Source organism: Petaurus breviceps, unplaced genomic scaffold, assembly GCF_028583685.1.
Source record: "Petaurus breviceps papuanus isolate PSGF00001 unplaced genomic scaffold, PetGlider_PUasm1.0 177, whole genome shotgun sequence".
In the NCBI taxonomy this organism is placed as follows: Eukaryota; Metazoa; Chordata; class Mammalia; order Diprotodontia; family Petauridae; genus Petaurus; species Petaurus breviceps.
In genome coordinates, this window is record NW_027185776.1 from 2,468,823 (window position 1) to 2,489,275 (window position 20,453).

Consider the following 20,453-nt stretch of genomic DNA (forward strand, 5'->3'; position numbering starts at 1 on the left):
AGCTAGTTCTGGAGGGTTTGTAAGCTTTCAATTCTTCCAAGGTGGTATGATTTAAGGAGAAGCATTTTTACTATTCTTCTGGCCTTTGCTCTGGTCTGTGAGTGACACAAGCACTCTTCTGCCCTGTAACTGAGACCATGGTCCTTGCTCCCCTGCAGCCACAAGCTCTGGTGTGCTAGTGCTCCTTCTTGCCCTGCGACTGAGACCCAAGGCTGTAACTAGATCTGAATATAGACAATGCAACAGACTTCTGCTCCCAGTGCCAACAGAGGGACCTCTGTAATCTCCTTCTGACTGTCTGACCCCTTGTTATGGGCTGAGAGGTCTGGAAATAGCTGCTGTAGCTGATGATTTAGTCAGTCCCAAGGTCTGCTGCTGGTTTGCTCAGGATGGCCTGCACTGGCAAGGCCTGCACTCAATTTTGCTCTTCTTTCACGCCAGTGTGACAACAGACATTTCCTGCCAAGCTTCCTAAGTTGTCTTGGGCAAGAAATTTATTCCACCCCATCCTTTTGTGGGTTCTGTCACTCCAGATTTTTTTTTTGAGGCATTATTTAAAGATGTTTTGGAGGAAAGTTCAGGCAAGCTACCTGCCTTTTCTCCACCATCTTGGCTCCACCCTCTATTTTTTTAATCTGTGGTTTTAGGGATATGATTTTCCCTTTGGTGACTGCTTTATCTACATCCCTGATATTTTAGTATGACATTTAACATTTCTTTCACATAATTGTTGTTTCTATGATTTATTCTTTGATCTGCTATTTAAGATTTCATTGTTGTTTCCATTTTCTGTCTTTTGTCTGTGATCACTGAACTAACTGCTATTTTTATTGTGTTATGGTCTGTAAGTGATATATTTACTATTTTGTCTTTTCACATTTGTTTGCAGTATCTCTGTGCCCTTATACAAAGTATTTTTGTAAAAGTGCCACGTTGGTGCTGATAAAACCACATATTCTCTGGCAGTTTCATTTAGAAGACACTATAATTCTATCTCTGGTTTCTCCAGCAATTTGTTCAATTCTAATCTTTGTCTTTTGTATTTATTTATTAACACTTATCTAAAACTGATAGAGATACTAAAATCTATCACTGTCTAGGTAACTAACATTATTATCCATATATTTATGTATTCTTTTAGCCCAGTTAATGTTTTCTTTATAAATTCTGATGCTATGGCACATAAGTTTTGAAGCATACATTTAATATTCATATTGGTCTGCTGTCTACAATCCTTTTGAGTATAATGTAATTTCCTTATTTATCCCTTTTTATCTTTTGAATGTCTGTTTTTTGTTTTATCTGGCAGCAGATATAACTCCAACTTTTTTGGATTCACTCAATGCATAGTGAATTTTTTTCTAGCTCTTTTTATTCTGCATACATTTTTACTTTTTAATTGTTTCTTGTAAGCAACAGATTTGTGAGGTTTTGTTTTCTTATCTAATCTATTATTCTTCTTCCTTTTACTGAATTCATTCACATTTAAAGTTATGAGTTTACATTTTCTTCTATTTGTCTCGGATATTTTTTCCAAGTTATGATTTTTCTTGCTTCCATTGTAAATATAGTACTATATCTCTTCAGTTATTTTAGCTTAATCTTTTTTTTTTTTAAAGAAAGTCCGATTCCTATTAGTTCTACTTCCCTGACTCTCCATTCCTATCCTTCTCCCAGTTGTTACCCCTGGCTCTGGTTTTCAAGTTTTATTCCTTTTTCTTTCTTGCTTTTATCTAGTTATTTAATTCCCCACTCCTCCTTACCCCCTTTTAATTATGTAGCCATGTAAAATTTCTTTTATTCACCTTCCTTTTAATTTAGTTTTTAAAATCTTGTCATTTTTGTGGCTTTTTCTGGAAAGGATTCCTTCACCTCATTCTCTTTATTATTTACCTTCTATTTTAGTTTGTTCTACTCTTTGAGCCATTGTTTCATGGCTCTTATATTATTTAGTGTTTTTTTTGTTCCTTTGTATTCTTCATGGAATTAAAATTATGAGGTACCTATTTTGGGTTCTCTCTTCAAGTGTTTATGTTAATGCCTTGTAGATCTTGTACCTCTTGGTTCCTTTTTTTCCCCTGTTGTGCCTCATTCTTACAAAGTCATTTCTACAGGTGATAGAGAAGATATATTGTACATAGTAGGATTCTTCCTATGTACTTTTTTGGGAAGTTCGTTACTGAGCGTGGTCCTCTATCACTTTTTCTTATAACCATTTGTCTCAAAATTTCTTCCCTTGGTCCATGCTCTTCCATTTTTCTGGGTGTCAGCTGTTCCCAGGAGCTCTGTGTAATGGGAATGAAAATTTGGAAGATCTTCCCTGCCCCTAGGCTAAAGTGCACCTGAAGCCTGGGGTGGGAGGCTTGTTTTTCAGTAGATACCTCTTGATTGGCCAGTGAGTCAATAAGGTTGTTACATTCTCTGAGCCAGGAGAAGGGTATATAAACCCTGATTTGAGGCTTTGTTTTGGGGGCTCACTTTGAGAAGTGTTCTGTGATTTGATCTGTATTCTGGGAAGCCGTTGTCCAGGACCCCCCCAGCTTTGAAAAACCCAGATGTGGAAACCCAGATGTTGACTGGGTATGGATGTAATGGTTGGACAGTTTGGAAATCTGTCTACTTGATCTGTTTCTGTCTTGATAATTCTGCCTGTGTACTTTGAAGTTCGGGGTGCTGACCTTTTCCCCTGAACAAGGTAAACTATATATGTCTGACTGATTAAAGTGAGCTTGTTAACCCATTTTGAGGTGCTTTCCTTTATCAAAGCAGATCCAAGAACCCTCCTCCTGAAGCATGAGGAGTAGTTTCTTTAAGCACTGAACTCCTATAGTTAATATTCATTGTAAGGTCCATATATCCCTATATAGAATATCTCCCTTCTCTCATAAGAACATTCATCAGTGATACCCACTTTCACCACTGACACAAGGTTTTCCCCTTTCTTTTTTTCTAAATAGTAATTTTTCCCCAACTGCATGTAAAGACAATTTTTAACATTCATTAAAAAAATTCAGTTCCAAATTTTCTTCCTCTTCCCTTCCTCCCTTGCTAAGATGGTAAGCAATTAGATATAGATTATATATGTGCAACCAGGTAAAACATACCTCTATATTAGTTTTGTTGTGAAAAAAGAAACAAAGAAAAAAATGAATGTATACTTTGATCTTTACGTGGACTCCTTCAGTTTTTTCCTCCAGATGTGGATAGCAATTTTCATTATGAGTTCTCTAGAATTGTCCTGGATCGTTATATTGCTGAGAATAGCTAAGCCATTCACTTGATCAATATGAAATATTGCTTTTACTGTGTACACTGTTCTCCTGGTTCTGCTCACTTCACTCAGCAACATTTCATGTAAGTCTTTCCATGTTTTTCTGAAGTCTGTCTGCTCACCATTTCTTATGGAACAATAATAGAATTCCATTACGTTCATATACTGCAACTTGTTTAGCCATTCCCCAATTGAGGTATCCCCTCAATTTCCAAATTTTTGCCACCACAAAAGAGCTGCTATAAATATTTTGCACAAATAGATTCTTTTCCCTTTTTTTGATCTTTTGGAGATAAAGAACTGATAGTGGTATTACTGAATCAAAGGGTATGCATGGTTTTATAGCCCTTTGGGAACAGTTCCAAACTGCTCTTCAGAATGACTGAATCAGTTCATAACTCCACCAATAGTATATTAGTGTTCCCATATCTCCTCCAACATTTGTCATTTTCCTTTTCTGTCATATTAACCAATCTGTTAGGTGGGAGGTGATACCTCAGAGTTGTTTTAATTTGCATTTCTCCAATCAACAGTAATTTAGAGCATTTTTTCACATGACGATAAATAGCTTTGATTTCTTTAGGGAATGACTTGTATTCTTATACATTTGACTCAGTTCTCATATTTTTGAGAAATGAGACCTTTATCAGAGAATTTTGATGTAAAAATTGTTTCCCAGATTTCAGCTTACCTTCTAATCTTGGCTGCAATGGTTTTGTTTGTACAAAACCTTTAAAGTTTAATATAATCAAAATTATCCATTTCATATCTTGCAAGGCTCCCTATGTCGTTTGGTCATGCAAAGGTCTTCCCTTCTCCTTAGATCTGAGAGCTAAACTATTCCTTGCTCTCCCAATGTGCCTATGATATCACCCTTTATGTCTAACTCATGTATTCACTTTGACCTTATCTTGGTAGATGGGTAGGATGTTGGACCTAGGTCTTCCCCTTTTCAATCCCTCCCTTTGCCTCTTCACCCACTTGCCTATGGACTTTCTTCTTCCTAAGAGACTAGAGGAGTTTATTTTCCCTCATAGTTAGCCTTTGATTTGAACAAGGAACATCACATATTTCCCTGTACCTTCTTCCTCCTCTCCTCCTTTTTACAAACTTTCTCATGTTTTAATGTTGTCCCACAAAAAACATTTATTCATTCGTAAGCAGGGTGCTGTAAGGTTTAGTCCATGAATTGTCCAGCCTGTTTCTTCACCATTGCTTCTATCTGACCTCTACTTTCACCCTTGTCTACTTGTGTATATTTATAAAGGTCTTTTAATGGTCTTCCTGTTGTTATTTTATTGATGTTGTCACTGCCGTTGTTGTTCCTTGGCTGTTGCTTCATTGTCTGAGGTGTTTAAAAAGCAAAGAATCCCTTCAGGCTTGGTTTTCTTCCTAAAAATGTTTTGAATGCTTCTGTACTGTTGAATGTTCATTATTTTCATTCATAGTTATGCTCGCATTTCAAAGCAGGTACTTTGGGCTGCATCTTGAGTTCTACTGCTTGTCAGAACACTTTATACTATTCCCCCCTGCATTACCTGTTAGGTGCAGAACAGTGTTGTGTTATTCAGATTTCTTTTCCTTTATATTTGAAGGTCTTTGTCCCGGTTACTTATAAAATTTTTTTCTATGGAATTGTTAAATTTAACTACTACTATATATCTTAGAGTTTGCAGCCTCTTTTCCTGGAGGTGGTCTAAAGTTTTTGATTGGAATTTTGTTTTCTGTGTTCAGACATTCTGGGCAGTTTTCTTATATTATTTTCTTGCATTATGGTGTTCAAGTTTTTTGGTTTATCAAGTTCTTCTGGAAGATTTAGCATCCTTAAATTGTTTCTATGGATTCTATCTTCAATATCAATATGTTTGTTTGTTTTGAAAGCATGTTTTCTTTTAAAGTTATTCCTTTTTGCTTCTCTTCTTCCATATTGTTCTTCACTTCCCTGTGTCTACATTCCCAAACGGTTATCCTCTCTTTTGTTTCTTTAATGAGACTTGCCACTGTGGAATCAGTTTTCTATTCTGCCAATTATTTCTGCTGTGCAGGCAATAAATTCTTCTCTCAATTCTTATTTCTCTTTTAGACCATTCAGGAACAACACGCTGTGATTCATGCTCTCTTCAAAATTCACAGGGTCCTCTGCCTTGTTGAGTGCTGAATCATTTTCCTTTGTTTTGCTGCATTTATTTATAGATTCCTGAAATCTTTTCTGTCTGGAGATACTTCCTTCTACTGTTAATGATTTCCTTGTTAGTATGTTTGCTTATGTTCAAAATCTTTTAATTTTTTTCCTCTTGAGATCTTTGGTAATTTCAGTATTTTTCCCCCTTATTTTCCTCTATTGCTCACTTTCTGACTCCTTTGTGGGTTCCCTGATGCCTGGATCTCAGAGTGTGTCCGTCTTTTCCCACACTGGAAAATTCAAAATTCACAAATCTAGGTTTTAGCCCCAATTGCCTTCTTGCAAGACAGAATTAGCCCCAGATAGAAGACAAGCTCTTTCCTTCAGACTTAGTGGAATGCCACACAGTGAGTGTGGAATGCCAACACATATGTCTTGCCTAGTTCCCTCTGATCCTCAGTTCTTTAGCCAATGTGCCAGACTACTGCCACACTACTATTGCAGCCTGAGCAAATTTTTGCCATTTGGAATTTGGCTTTCTGAGGCCCTGGGAGGAGGGGATGTTGGAGTAAAGAGCTGAGTTCTATTACCAGTAAAAATGTTCAGCCCCGTTCCCTTTGTTTTTTCACTCAGACTATGCTCTGCTACAGCACAGAATGCTGCCACGTGGCTATCAAGACCTATGTAAGTTTCTGCCAGTTCAAGTAGAATTTGGATCTCCAAGGCATTGGAGGGTTGGGAAAGCTGGAATGTGAAGCTGAGTTCTGTCATAAACTAGGGGTTAGCTTGTGCAGCAGCTGTATTGTCAGAAATGTGAGCAGTGAGGCAGGGGTGTTAATTGGCTCTTAGGGATTAGGGAATATTGGCCTTCTCTGCTATTAGTTCATTAACTTTTTGCCTTTTTTGCGTTCTTAGTGTTTCAGTCTGTGATGATAACTGAAACTGTTTTATCTCTGGTTGATAATTCCTATTTTGGAATCACCACCTAACAATGCTTTCTAATTAGCTCTTTTTTTATCTGGACCTGAGATTTTGTGGCATGTGGGACTCAGGGCAGAGAAACTCCTTCCACCATCACATTTGAAAAATTTCCAGTGAAACCAGGGTCTAGTGCATTTTGTATATTTGTTATGTACTTCCAGCTGGACTCTAAGTTCTCAGAGGGAAGGAATTAGGTTTTATATGACTTTATTCTATGAAATGCCTAGCACAGAACCTCACAAATAGACATATAAATATGCTAAATGGGCTTAAGTTATAAACATTTGAAAGTAAAATATTAAAAACTATATTAAAATTTTCCAAATACCTTTTCACATTTAAAATTTATAAAACTTATAATACAAATGTCAAACTAGACACTACAAATTGTGTTAGTAGAGCAGACTACACTAGGGCAGATAAAAAGAATGCTTTCAATATATGGTGTCAGTTTCTGATGAAGGAAGTATCTGAGTATATTAAGTATCATCAGAAACAGTATTTCATGTACTCTTCACCTCTTACATGATGGGGATAAATCTAAATCCCATACAATTTTTTTTCCTGAAACCTTTTTTTGGATTCATTCCTTATTCTACATGCAATACCATTAAATACATAATCCAGCACTTCATAACATCATATCATACTGGGATTGGAGCAACAACCTTCCTGTTTTCCCTTTTCATCTTCCTAAAAGACTAATGTTCCTAAAACAGTAACTCCTAGATGTTACTCCCTTGTACAAAACTCTGTGGCAAATAAATCATGGTGCTTTCAGTTTTATTCCTCTATCTTCACTTCTCTTATTTCTTTAAAGTGTACTGATAATGTTCCCCTCATAGGCTTTTTTTATCGTTTGTTGATCCTTTCATTTTTGTTTCGGAATTTTTGTTTTTGTTTAAGATTTGACAATGATCAACTCATCTGTTATTAGATTATGCCTCATCAAGGAAATTCCTTATCAAGCCATCCAGGACCCTCAAATTTACATCGTCTTATTCTTCATTCAGGTTATTCTTTTCTTTGTTCTCAGACTACAGCATAATTAATTCCAACTCAGGCCTTTGGTTATATTACTCCTTCAACCTGGCAAGCAGGCCTTTCTAAAATTCCAATCCTTAAACTTTCCCAACAACTCTCACCAATATTGTTCATTTCGCTTCCTGACTGCCCATACTATCTATTATCTTAAAACAAAATAAATCTCATACATATGGTACTTAACAAAATTATACCTTCCTGATGGTAGAAACAATTTCATTTTTGTCTTTGTATTCCCAATACCTAACAAAGTATGTTGTATATAATACTGGTTAATAAATATTTGTTGAACTGAATTTCATTTTTGTTATTTAATTTTGTCATCCTGATTTTGTTTCCCCAGCAATAATCTAAGCAGTTGTTGAATTATGGTCATCGATCTTTCAGTACTAAGAGAATGGAAGAGATATCTATATATGCCCTAAGACTGTTCTATGCCCCTTTCTCAGCAATCTCTTGATAATAGCAGTTTTCACAGATTTAGTTATAATCTCTATACAGATGACTTTTAGATGTATACATTCAGCCTTCATCTATCTGCTGAACTTTAGTTTGGCATCATCAACTGCCTATTAGACATCTCCAACTGGATTATCCTTTAGGCATCTCAAATTGTACATGTCCAAAACAAAATTCACTATTCTCCTCCCCCACCCACCCACAACTTTCCCCACCTTTCTGCCTTCTTTATTTCTGTTGAAATAAATCTACCATCCTTCCAGTCACCTAAGTTTTGTAACCCTGGAGTTTTCTTTGACTCTTTCCTTTCCCTCATTCTTCACATCTAATCAACTGCCAAACCTACCTCCCTAATATACTGCGCATTCATTCACACTCCATTGTCTATAAGATAAAATATAAACTCCTTTGTTTGGCTTTTAAAGTCCTTCACAATCTGGCTCTAACCTACCAGGCTTATTACACATTATCCTCATTCACTAACATTATATTCCATTTAAAAATATTTCTTATTGTTTCCTATTCAAGATATTCCATCTTCTGGATTGATATTTTTAAACAGACTATCTTCCATCCCTGAAATGCACTTCCTGTGCTTACCTAGTTTTCTTCAAAGCTCATTTAAAATGTTACCATCTTTGGGAAAGCCTATCTTGATCTTGCTGACCTGTCTTCCTCCTAGAAAACATTTTGTATATACTTCATATAAATTTTAAATTTATTTATACCTGTTTCTATGCTGTTTCCCTTCAAGAGAACATAAGTGCCTTAAGGTGCCTGGCCCATAGAAAGTATTTCAAAAATGTTTGCTTATTGAAGGAGGGAAGGGAACAAGTATTTATTGATTGGAGATGGGAAAATTTTGTCCGTTTCTAAAAAAAAAAGGTAAAAGGTGGCAAATTCCTTAAACTTGATGGCCATCCCCAGAAAAATTCTAGAACATATTAGCTGAACAGTTTTGGGCACTTAGAAAGAGAATCAGTGACTACTAGGGAATTAACATGGTCTTGCCTAACAGAATCAAAGGTCATGCCAGACAATCTTGTGGAGATGGAGGAGTGGTCAGACTGGGAAAGGACCAAGTGAGCACAGTGTCAGCAAAACCCAGAAAAAAGAGATGTATCCAGGAGAGGAAGATTGAGCTAGGAACTGAGCTCCTGGAGAAAGGAGGGAAGATAACTTGGGGGTCAATAAAAAAAAATTACTAGGATCTGTATAAAGTGATATATCAGGATAGGCTAATTCTCAGAGAAAGAAATTGCTGAGTAATGATAGCAAAGGAAGGATCTAGAAGTAATAATGGGAAATGAGGAATATCCCAACTTATCTTCCAGGACTAGTGTACTGGGGTTTGGGGGAGGGGGGAGGCGTGGAGTGGAGCATGAGAGAAGATACATTCAGTTCTGGAAAGGACAGCCAGAGATTCAGTATGTTATAAGAGCAGTCAGATTTATATGATTGCTAGAAGACTGAAGGAGCTAGACAAATTTATTAAACACCATTCCCTTTAATATATATTATATATTTAGCCAAATTGGCCTTTTTACTGCCACGTCCTGCCACTCTATCTCCCATCTCTGCCTTTTCAAATGGCTACTCTACATACCTGGAATGCTTCCTTAATGCCATCCTAGCTTCCTTCAGAGTCAGTTCTGGTACTGCTTTTTGACATGAATTCCTTCCTTACTTTCCACCCAAAATTATCCTGTATCTATTTTGTATTGGTCTCCTTGCCTCAAGTCTCTCCTTTACCAATCTATCTGCCAAACAGTTGCTAGACTGAAATTTCTGAAACACAAGTAGCCACTCCTCTACTCAATGAACTCCAGTAATTCCCTATTACCCTTAGAATCACATGCTTCTCATTATCTTTTAAAACCCTTCACAGCCTGGCTCCAACTTACTTTTCTAGCTTTATTATATATTACTTCCCTTAACATATTCTGCAGTAGGGGCAGCTAGGCGGTGCAGTGAATAGGGCACCAACCCTGGAGTCAGGAGGACCTGAGTTCAAATCCAGCCTCAGACACTTAACACAAAATTAGCTGTGTGACCTTAGGCAAGTCACTTATCCCCAACTGCCCCATCTTCCCCCTCCAAAAAAAAGCAACAAACAAACAAACAAAACCCCCATATTCTGCAGTCCCAGCAACCTGGCCTTTTTTTTGTTCTCATATATGACATTCCTTCTATCTGCCTTTGAATATTCTGTCCCCCATGACTGGAATGCAGTGTTTTTGAAGTGAATGTTGAATCTGTTATACCCGTTATGAACAAAGTCCTGTGAACCAGTTGGGTCTCTTTGACTCAATATATTCCAATATTTTTTCATATTTTATCAAAATTATCTCAACCTTATCAACATGATTTGGTTTATTTATATTCTACATTGTTTTTTCAAATTTTAAAGGAAAATATAATTTCCTTAATAAGTAGAATAAATCAAGCATTTGTTAAGCACTGACTACAGGCCAAGCACTATCCTAGGTGCTGGGATCATGAAATACAAAGGTGAGGCAATCCTTGCCCTCAAGGAGTTTATGTTCTAGAGACAGAGATAATGTGTACCTATATGGATATGTTAAAAACACATAATGCAGATACAAGGTAACCTTGTTAGGGAAGCCACTGCCAGGTGAGGGATAAGGAAGAGGTTCATGCAGAAAATGGTACTTTAGCTGATGCCTGAAGGAAACCAAAGATACTAAGAAGTAGAGGCAGAGGTGAGGAAGGAGGGCATTCTGTGTACAGGAGACAATTGGTACAAAGGCCCCCAAATAGGAAATGGAGTATAGTGTTCAAGGAAACAGGCCAATATGACTAGACTGTAGAGTACATGGAAAGAAGTAAAGTGAGAGGGTGGACAAGGCTATGAAGAGCTTTAAATATCAAAGGAATTCATATTTGAGCTAGAGGTAATGACTGGAATTTATAGAATGTGTATATGTGTATGGGTAGTGAGGCAAAGAACTGTACTTTAGAAAAAATCACTTTGGTGTGGAAGAAGGATTGGAGAAGAGAGAGGCTTGAATTAGAGTCCAATTTAGGAGGGTGTGAAGGTGAGAGGTGATGAAAGCTTGAACCAGAATAGTAGTCATTATGAGTTATAGCAAATGGAGAAATTTTGAAGGTTATGGATAAGTTCACTTACCTTGGCAGTGTACTTTCCAGGGGTGGTTACAAGGGTAGAGATAAAGGGGAATAGGAGAAAGATACTGTGGAAGTAAAAACAAGATTTTGCAATTGATTGAACATGAAGAGCAAGAAAAAGTGAGGAATAGAGGATAATGCTAAGGTTGTAAAACTGAGTGACTAGAAAGAATGTGATAGCCTTGGTAGTAATATGGAAATTCAGTGGAGGAATTGTTTTGTTTTTTGCTTATTTGTTTATTTATTTTTGAAAAGATAATGAATTCTATTTTGGACAAGTTTGGGTGACATGATTGAGTGACATAATGCCTGTAGGACATCCAATCTGAATTACTTAAAAGGCAAATAATGATGGGTAGAGAGCTCAGAAGAGGGGCTTGGGTTTGATATTACTGTTTTGGGAGTCTTGTGAATAGAGAGGATAACTGAACCTATGGGAGGTGATGAGATCACAAAGTAAGAGATTATACGGAGAAAATGGAAGTGGGTGCAGGGCAGAACCTTGGGGCATAGAACTGGATTAGAGTCACAAGAACTAAGAGAGGAGACAGTATTCAGAAAGAAAGGTTGAAATTCAGCAGAGATTAAGAAAGATAAAGACTGAAAAAAGGTTATCAGATTTGGCAATGTAAAAATGACTGGTAACTTTCAGCAGTGCAGAATCAGTTGGATGATGAAGATGAAGTCAGAAGTCAGGGAACTATTGGCAAAGAATGGAGAGAGTCTTTAAAAGGAGATTGGCAGAGAAAGGCAGAGGAGATACAGGATGATAGCTAGTTGACATTTTAGAGTCTACTAAAAACTTTTTCTTTTTAAAAAGGATTGAGGACTTGGCATGTTTAGAGGTTTAGCAAGAAAGGAAACAGTGAGCAAAAAGAGATTACACTGAAAAACAGCCCAGCTGTCATTAAATATAATTGCTGAAGATTTCCTCTTAAAATCAGGAGCAATAATAAAGAAATAAAAGAAAGCTAAAACTACTCATTACAAAGGATTTTTTAGGCATATTAGATTTTACAATACTCAAATCTAGATATGTGATCTCAAAGCTGCTATGATTATATATACAATCAATCACCATAATTAAAAACTTTATTATCTACTAAAGGCTGAAAAAGTAACAAATGACATTCTTTAAGTCCTGAAGAAGCTTCACAGTGTCATTTAAGTCAAGACTAAATGTAGCATAATCACTGAAAAGATGGGAAAGTGGAGAGAGAATAGCCTAATGATCATTAATTAAAATGGAAATGAAACAATATTATAAATGTCTTAAGAGAAGGACCTAATGTGATTCTGTATTGTGACTAAACTATGATGCCCCTAAAACCACTGCTAGAAGGGCAATGGAGTAAAGCACCTAGCACAGTGCTTAGCACATAGTAAGAACTTAATAAATGATAACTTGTTTGATTAAGGGTAAATGGCTACTGTTCTTATTTCAGTGACTCTAATGCCATTCTATCCTGTTCTGAATATCTGCACACCAAATTGGAGGCCTCTTCCTAACTTTTACTTTCTCCTTCCCCAAAGCTCAAAGTGTAGAGACTGAGCAGATTTTCAGAGGAAGGTATTGGTTTTGGGGATGTATACAGTCAGAAGTAGTACGGAATAAGCACTATAGTCTCTGTTTTCCATCTCAATATGAAACCAACTTCGGCATTAGAAAGTAATTTTGAAGTTCTAAATGAGTAAATGATAATTTTTAAAAACATGTAGAACCTTATTAAAATATTTAGTGATCTCACATAGTAGCAATGATTTTAGCTATATAGGAAACCAGCAATGAATGTCACATAATTGACCACTGAAAGAAGTATAAATTTCTTATCTTTATGAAGTATGGAATCAGGGTTGGAGAAACACTTTAGTTTCAGAAGAATATTCTAATATTTAAAGCACAAAATGAAAGATATTCTGTAAGAAGTTAATAAAGCACCCCTTTTTATTACTCCAAAACCTAATTTGGTTACAAATTATTCAAAACTTGCTTAAGAATATATTAAATAGACTAACAGCAGAACTCAATTACAATATTTTAGAAAATTCTACAAGTTAGATAAATGAAAAGATTGTAATATTTTTCATTAATTAAATATGATCAGAGGTCAAAATTTTGGGAGTACATATACTCAGACTCATATATTAGACGGTTAATCATTACAGAATGAAATATGTGAAAATGTGTGGTTCTATATAGACCTAAAGCAGTACTTTCAACACTTTCCAATTAAAGAAAATAATGCACGCTCCTTGTCTATCAGGAAAACATTTAAGTGGTGTGCATTCACATTTAAAAATAGATGTCTAATCTCTAACATAGAGCACCATATTTTCAGTGGGAGGCAAGTAGGAGAGTGAGAAATGCAATGAAAGAAGCACAGAGGCTGCTTTAAGAGTTGAAGATATATGAAAGACATCGTCTCAGGCAATTACCTATAATATTAATAAAAGTATATGAATAATTATGGTCACTGAAAGCTAAATTTTAAATATGTTAATCAGCTATATTGATGTGATCCAAAGATAGCTGTATTAAAAAACTGAAGTTATTTAAATTAGAGGTATTAATTCTATTTCTAGAGAAATAATTTTTTATGATTTTACTCACATGGAAATAAGCTTCAAATAAATTATTATTTTAAATGCTACTTAGGGTATATTATAAACAACGAACATTTAATATAACTGTTTCAAAAGAGAGAGAGGAACATATGATTTTATATTAAGCTAATGGGAATTTACTAATATAAAATTATCAGTTACACAATAACACAGGAATAATTAGCTCATTAAAAACAGCAAAATTACTTTTTTTCTCATTAGTTTTCAAAAGGAGGCTTTAAAGTTTACAATTTTACTATTTAAAAAAGATCTATTTGATAAACTGAACAATTAGAAATGAGAAATGCACAAAAGCTGCTACATTTAAAGAAGTGATTACATAGTTAATAAAAATAATACCACCACATATTAAAAATATGCATACAATACAGTTAAATAAACTAAGGAAATTATATCTGGATACTAGCAATGCAACGCTTTACATTTCTATCCACAGAAAAATAAATAAATCGGAAAGGTAAAAAATATATACTTTCTAAATGCATCATTAAAAAAATTCCTAATATAGTACATATGTATGACAATATTTCCTGATTTTTTTTGTTACAAAATTTCCACTGCTAATTTTAGTTCACAACTGTTGCATAAAGTACTCATTTGATAAAAGTATCTCTCACCCATACAAGTATAACTTCAAGATGATCAACTGGCAAAAAAAAGATAGTTTCTTTTGAGACTAAAATAGAAAGTAAAAAGAAATCCAAGAAGCATGCTTTCAATTTTTTTTTATGTTTAAGAAGAATGCCCTAGAAGCAGAAAGGACACAATCAATCATTGAATAAGTAATAACGATGCTATTTAAGATCATACTATTCTATACCTCAGGCTTCAGATCTCTATGTACCACTCCCACATCATGCATGTGGCTTACAGCTGAAACAAGCTTCCGCATGATATAACTGGCTTCGGTCTCACTGAAGTGTTTCTTCTTCTTAATTCGTTCAAACAGCTCTCCCCCGTTCAGAAGTTCCATCACCAGAAATGTGTGAAGCTAGAAAACAAATACAATTGTGTGTGGAATCCTTAATACTTATAAGTCTGTGTTAATGTTAAGACATTATAACATTTTAGAGCATTTATTATGAGCATTATCAATTGTGGTTTACACTTTGATGAGTCAAAGGCTTAATCAATGAAGCTTTATATTCTTCTGATGCAGTTCATGATTCCCATCAATGTTCCCATTTTGTGCTATCTGAATCCACGTTTTTCTTTCAATCATTCATACATGGTCTACCTAGTCTGCTGGAGAATTTCTCAGGGGTGCCATGCAACATTTGGCCTTACTATGTGTTGTCCCTCATTTTCATTAAATAACTAGGGGTTTGTGAAATGTTAAAAAGAAATTAATTTTTTGGTTTAGATCTGTGACTTCACTGGTATAGGAAACTTCTGGGAAGGAAACTCTACCAATACAGATAAGCATCTCTTTTGCAACTTAAAATCTTATTAAAGAGCTGTCAGCATCACTGAGATGTTAAATGACTGTTCTAGAGTAATACAGCCAGTATTTGACAGAGGCAGGACTTGTACTCTGCTCTTCTTGATTATTAAGGCTTCCTTTCTATCCAATCAGTTAAACACCTTCACTTGTGTGTATTTCAAAATATATAATCTCTTTGTTAAAATAACAGGTGTTCAAAGTAACAAAATAAAGGAAAAATGAGGAAAATTATAGCTCTTTAAAATTTCATTTGCATGATGATGGAAAATCTAAAATACCATAGTAAAATATTTGCATATCTTTTTTCTTTAATGATTTTCTGAGAATTCCATGCAATACAAAGTTGTAATACAATGGAAAAATGCTGAAATTCAAGCCTGGATTTAAAGCCTTCCTTTGCAACTTACTACCCTGTGAATCTGGGTCTATGGCTGACCCACTTCTCTGAGACCATTTCCTCATATGTAAAAGAAGGGATTGTACTAGATGATCTTTGAGGTCCTTCCAACTCTAAACCCATAATCCTAGATAGCCTGCATTCTTAACTTTGGATCGCTTAAGGGGGCTCATGAACTTAGATGGGGAGAAAATGACATTTTTAGGTTTACTATTTTTTTGAAATTTTGCATTTTCTTCAATTATGAATGTAGGAATCAAACATTATTCTAAGAAGGGATCTACAGGTTTCTTCAGACTGCCAAAGGAGTCAATGATATTAAAAAGGTTAGGCATCCCTGCACTATGTAAAGAACTCCTTCAACCCTTGCTCAATCTAGTTTCTTTTAACAAAGAAGTGGAAATAGCACCACTAATGTCTGGTTTGTATGTTCTTAAAAATAAAGAAGATCAATGATTACTTTGGATTCTCCTCCCTGACCAAGAGCATGATACAACCATTTAATTGCAGATTTAACTTTAAAAGGTATAAAAATGTTATAACATTGCCTGGTCTCAGTGTTAGCCAAATAATCAGTTGAAGAGCTCCTATGAATTCCTAGCACAAATACCTATGTGTCAAGCTGCCAGTATATCATTACGGAAATTTACAGGTGACACTCTATGTTTCTATACTTACCTTTGTTCTCAAATTCATGAAAGTTCAGATACTAATACTCTGTCATGATTAATTACAATGTTTCTTTCATAAATTATAAGTTTTGCATGTGTTTTATTATAGAATATTAACATAGGAGCTATCGCAAAACTACAGATTTAAAATTAAATCTTAAAGAATTCTCAAATTTAGAAAAAGCCAAGATAAAATATTCAGATTATGAATCCTAAGCATAACTACATTGTTATATTCTTTAAAAATTCAAGGATCTGTGGTTTTGCTTGGGTAGTTATGTCCTTTGCTGTCACAGACAACCCTATCACAACTTGGAAGTTAGTTTTCAACAACTGTTATGGCAAAACATTTTGTCAATTTTAGCCAACCTGAGGATGAGCATCTCCAAACTTAACTAGGCTAGTCCTAAAATGAAGAGAAGATCTGCTGGTAGGCCATCCTCCAATTCATTCCATGTTGGTAGGACTTTCCAGACTTTCCACTCTACTAGCACTGACACTGAGAGCCCAAGGACACCTCCATTTCATGATGACATATTAGAATAGCACTTGAGTGGAAATTCAATGTCATCTAGTATTATCTGAATATAGTATGTCTCTTTTTTACTTAGTCAAAAAAAGAAAAAATACAATGAAAAGTTTGTTAAATTAAGAGCATCATTCCAGTACATAATGAGCAAGTTATAAAAGTGAACTTTTACCTCTCTAAGAGACTGACTTCTTAGGCTATTGAAGACTAAGATAATTTGAAATAATTTTTCATAGGATGAAGAAGATCAAGGTTAAACATTTAATATTTGAGCCAGGTGGCTTCTATTCCACATTCACAGTCTGAAGTCATACCTCTCATACAGCTACTGTTATTAGTTAACAAAGAATGAATGGTATGATAGGATTGCTCAGGAAAATCCAGCCACACTCCTGTAAAATCAATCAACCAACAAGGAGTTTTTAAGTACCTATATACTGTGGTAGGTACTGGGGAGATAAATACAGAAATGACATAATTCCTGAGTTCAAGAAACTAAGTAAACAATTTTAAACAAAAGTCACCCTGATGAAGGGTTAACAGTCTTAACATAGGAAGAATACCACATCTATATAAGAAAATATGGGATTGTATCACATGAGAAGCAATTTGTTCTAATGGCTCCTTTGCATAAAAAGTAAGAAATAGTACAAAACTAATATAAACAAAAATAATAACTTTTGATTATATAAATATAAACTAGGCATTAGGAATCTGGTACCTGAGGTCTGCTGTCAACCTGCCAGTCAGGGGTCAATCCCCTCTGATGCCACCTGCTTGGAGATTAATCTGAAGTTTTTTAATGCATAGTAGCTTCAGAACTCTAGCTGGCAAGTCTTACCTCTGACTTTTAGGTTGGAAATAGGTTTCAGATGCCCCTTGATATCTCGGGTGGTGATATGGGGACAGGAGGATACAGTGTACCTCATAATTCAGCACATTAACAACACCTGAAAGTGGGAATAAGCAGGAGGGAGGGAGGAAGGAAAGGAGAAGCCAGTAATAGGAACTGGTACAGGAGGAAAGTCTGAAAAATGTTGCCGCTGCCACTGGTCACATCTTTTCCTCTGGCTGCTACAACTTCAGCCTGGTTCTCACAGCATGGGCCCTGATCCTGGGTGGGTGGTTTCAGAGCCCTAAGTCTGTCCCCAATCCCAAGTGGCTTCAATTAAGCTAATTCTCTGACCCTCGATGAGAACAAAAGGCTGCCGGACTTTGTATACAATTTCATAGGTGGTTACAGACAAAATGATCTGAGGTCGCCCAAACACTGTTTTCTCCATCAGGTTAGCTGTATTTCAATGAAACTTCTTTTCTCACTGCCACCTTGCTCACACCAATCTGCTTCTTGACCTCACTATAATTCTACTATCCTGGTCAATTACTATATGATATTTCAGTGAATCAGTTTATCACAGTAGAGCTGTCCTAAGTCAATAATGTCATGGTTCCTAATGGAAGGACCACAAGCAAGAAAACTTAGAGAAAAGGAAAAACAGAGGCTAGCACTTGGCCTCTGGTTTAAGCAGGTCTTACTACCTGGACCAGGGTAAATAATAATAAATTTACACTTTTGGGTTTCTCCTTTACTTTCTGCCTAAAGAGGCTAGGATGTGAGGCTTTAAGAGCCCCTCTAGGAAAGAAGGAATTGCTGAGTAACTATCTATCCTGTGCTGGGGAAGGTAAGTCTCCAGGAATTAGATTACAACTATGGCAGTTGAAATCATCAAAAAAAATGTAGCTAGTAGCAGTGATAGCATTGTCCAGATCCCACCAACATTTAACCCTTGTACCACAATCAGCCCTTCCTTCCTTTGAGTGCAATTTGATTCATTTCAATAAACATTTATCAAGGGTTACTACTATACGAGCTAGGCACTATAATAGGCAGTAGGAAACAAAGATGAAACGTTTATTAAAGGTCTTCTTCCATTTTATGTGTAATTGCACATAATCACATACCTAGCTTGGACAAGTATATGAATCTGATTTAAAGATGTTGGGGAGGGGAGTCGATGTTGTTCCAATGGCATGTGAAATTTCTTTCCTATCATGACCTGTAGTGTCACTCAAAAGGGCCACAAAAGCCACAAAAAGATTTCCAAATGAGCTATATGACTTCATTTTTGCCAACAGTACTCTTCTAAATTAAAAATAAGTCACCATTAGGATTTACTATTTGAATGTATTATTAATTACTGTTAGTATCTGAAGTAACCTTTGTTAAAGTTGCTTCCTTAGAACTAAAGGAACTAACCAAACAAAGGGTAATTTGGATCAAATACAAAATAAATGCTTAAAGGTAAGTTAGTTACCTGATCAAAGAAATGACTTCTTAACATTCTGAGAGTTAAAATGAGGGACACTGGAAAAATAAAGGACCTCCTATATTAATTGATTTTGGAGTGTCTCTAACAGTACATAAGAGAAAAGATTAATGTAGTCTAATTTTAGTATATGCTTCTATTATGATAAATGGTATGTTTATATCAAACCATCCTGTCAATTAGTTAATGGTAGGCAAAAAAATGGTAATGTTTATGTTTAACAGTGAAATACCTGATCATGATAAACTTCATACAACTTCACTATATTGGGGTGTCCTTCACAGAGTTTCAAAGCTGTTATTTCTTTCTGAGTGTTGGCTTCCATTCTGTAAAATGAAGCAGCCATATTGTACCAATCTATTCAAACATATTTCCAATCCAATACTACCCTAAATTTAATTCTGTTTTTATTTAACATATATAAAGAACTTAGAATCAGTGTTGGAGCAGAACAAAATTTCTGTGAAAGCAATGACTTGTATAGTTCATTTGGACAAGCAGTTCATTTATTTTGGAGAAAATCACTGTCTGAGCCCTTGAAAAGCAAGTCAAATGACAATACTCTCTATGTCTAAAATTTGGTAATTTTATTATACAGAGACATTAGAGAAGTCAGAACAATCATGTACCAAAATAAACACATCTCTTTGCTAGTCCCAATAATAATAACCCTTAATAACCTAATATCATTTTATTTTGGAAATGTTTTATTAATGACGTTAGAAATACTGTTGTCATGCCTCAATAACTATCTCCCCATTGTATTCCCCAAAAGAACTCTCCCTTGTAAAAAGGAAGTACAGTCAGGCAAAGCAAATCAAAACACTCTGGCAGTGCTAGACTAATTTCTTGGGAAAAGTAACTGTATACATTCACTAGCATCTAAAAAAAACAGGCAAATCTGATTAGTAGTAACACTTAATAAAACTATCTCAGTTAAACATCCCTGTCAGAATCAAAGAACATTTCTATTAAAAATGCATTATAAGGATGCATGCTGCCTGTGAAAAAAATTTGTTACTATAAAGTACAATGTCTAATGTAAACTATTATTTTGAGACAGCATGTCATAGTGGAAAGAACACTAGATAAGGAATGATAAGAAATGTGCTAAAATTATGACTCATCTACTTATGAGCTATATGACCTTGGTTAAGTTGCTTATCTTCTGAGTCTCAGTTTCCCTAGTCTGTAAAATTAGAATAATAATATGTGTATAAGCTGGTTCTCACAGGGCTATTGTGAGAAATGAAATAATGTATGTTAAATTTTGATGTAAAGTACTAAGTAAGTGTATATTATTATGAACCAAAGGACTGAAGTTCCAAGTATAATCCTAAAAATGTTTAGAACCATGACTTTTTTTTTTAAAGCTTCACTTATAAAATCAATTATATGGTATGGGTACAAAAGCACAAAAATATTTTTAAAAA

At 35.3% G+C, this 20,453-nt stretch overlaps 1 protein-coding gene across 2 annotated transcripts in view; it reads right to left on the minus strand.

Annotated features, from left to right (window-relative positions):
* The window catches only part of RPS6KA5 (ribosomal protein S6 kinase A5), a 261,593-nt gene that overhangs the window by 56,778 nt on the left and 184,362 nt on the right, over nucleotides 1-20,453 (minus strand). For both annotated transcript variants that reach the window (XM_069085996.1, XM_069085998.1), the window contains 2 exons: nucleotides 19,253-19,346; nucleotides 14,473-14,643 (listed from right to left, as the gene is read on the minus strand). In XM_069085996.1, the coding sequence (XP_068942097.1) occupies nucleotides 14,473-14,643; nucleotides 19,253-19,346 (265 nt within the window). The remainder of the gene's footprint in view (nucleotides 1-14,472; nucleotides 14,644-19,252; nucleotides 19,347-20,453) is intronic.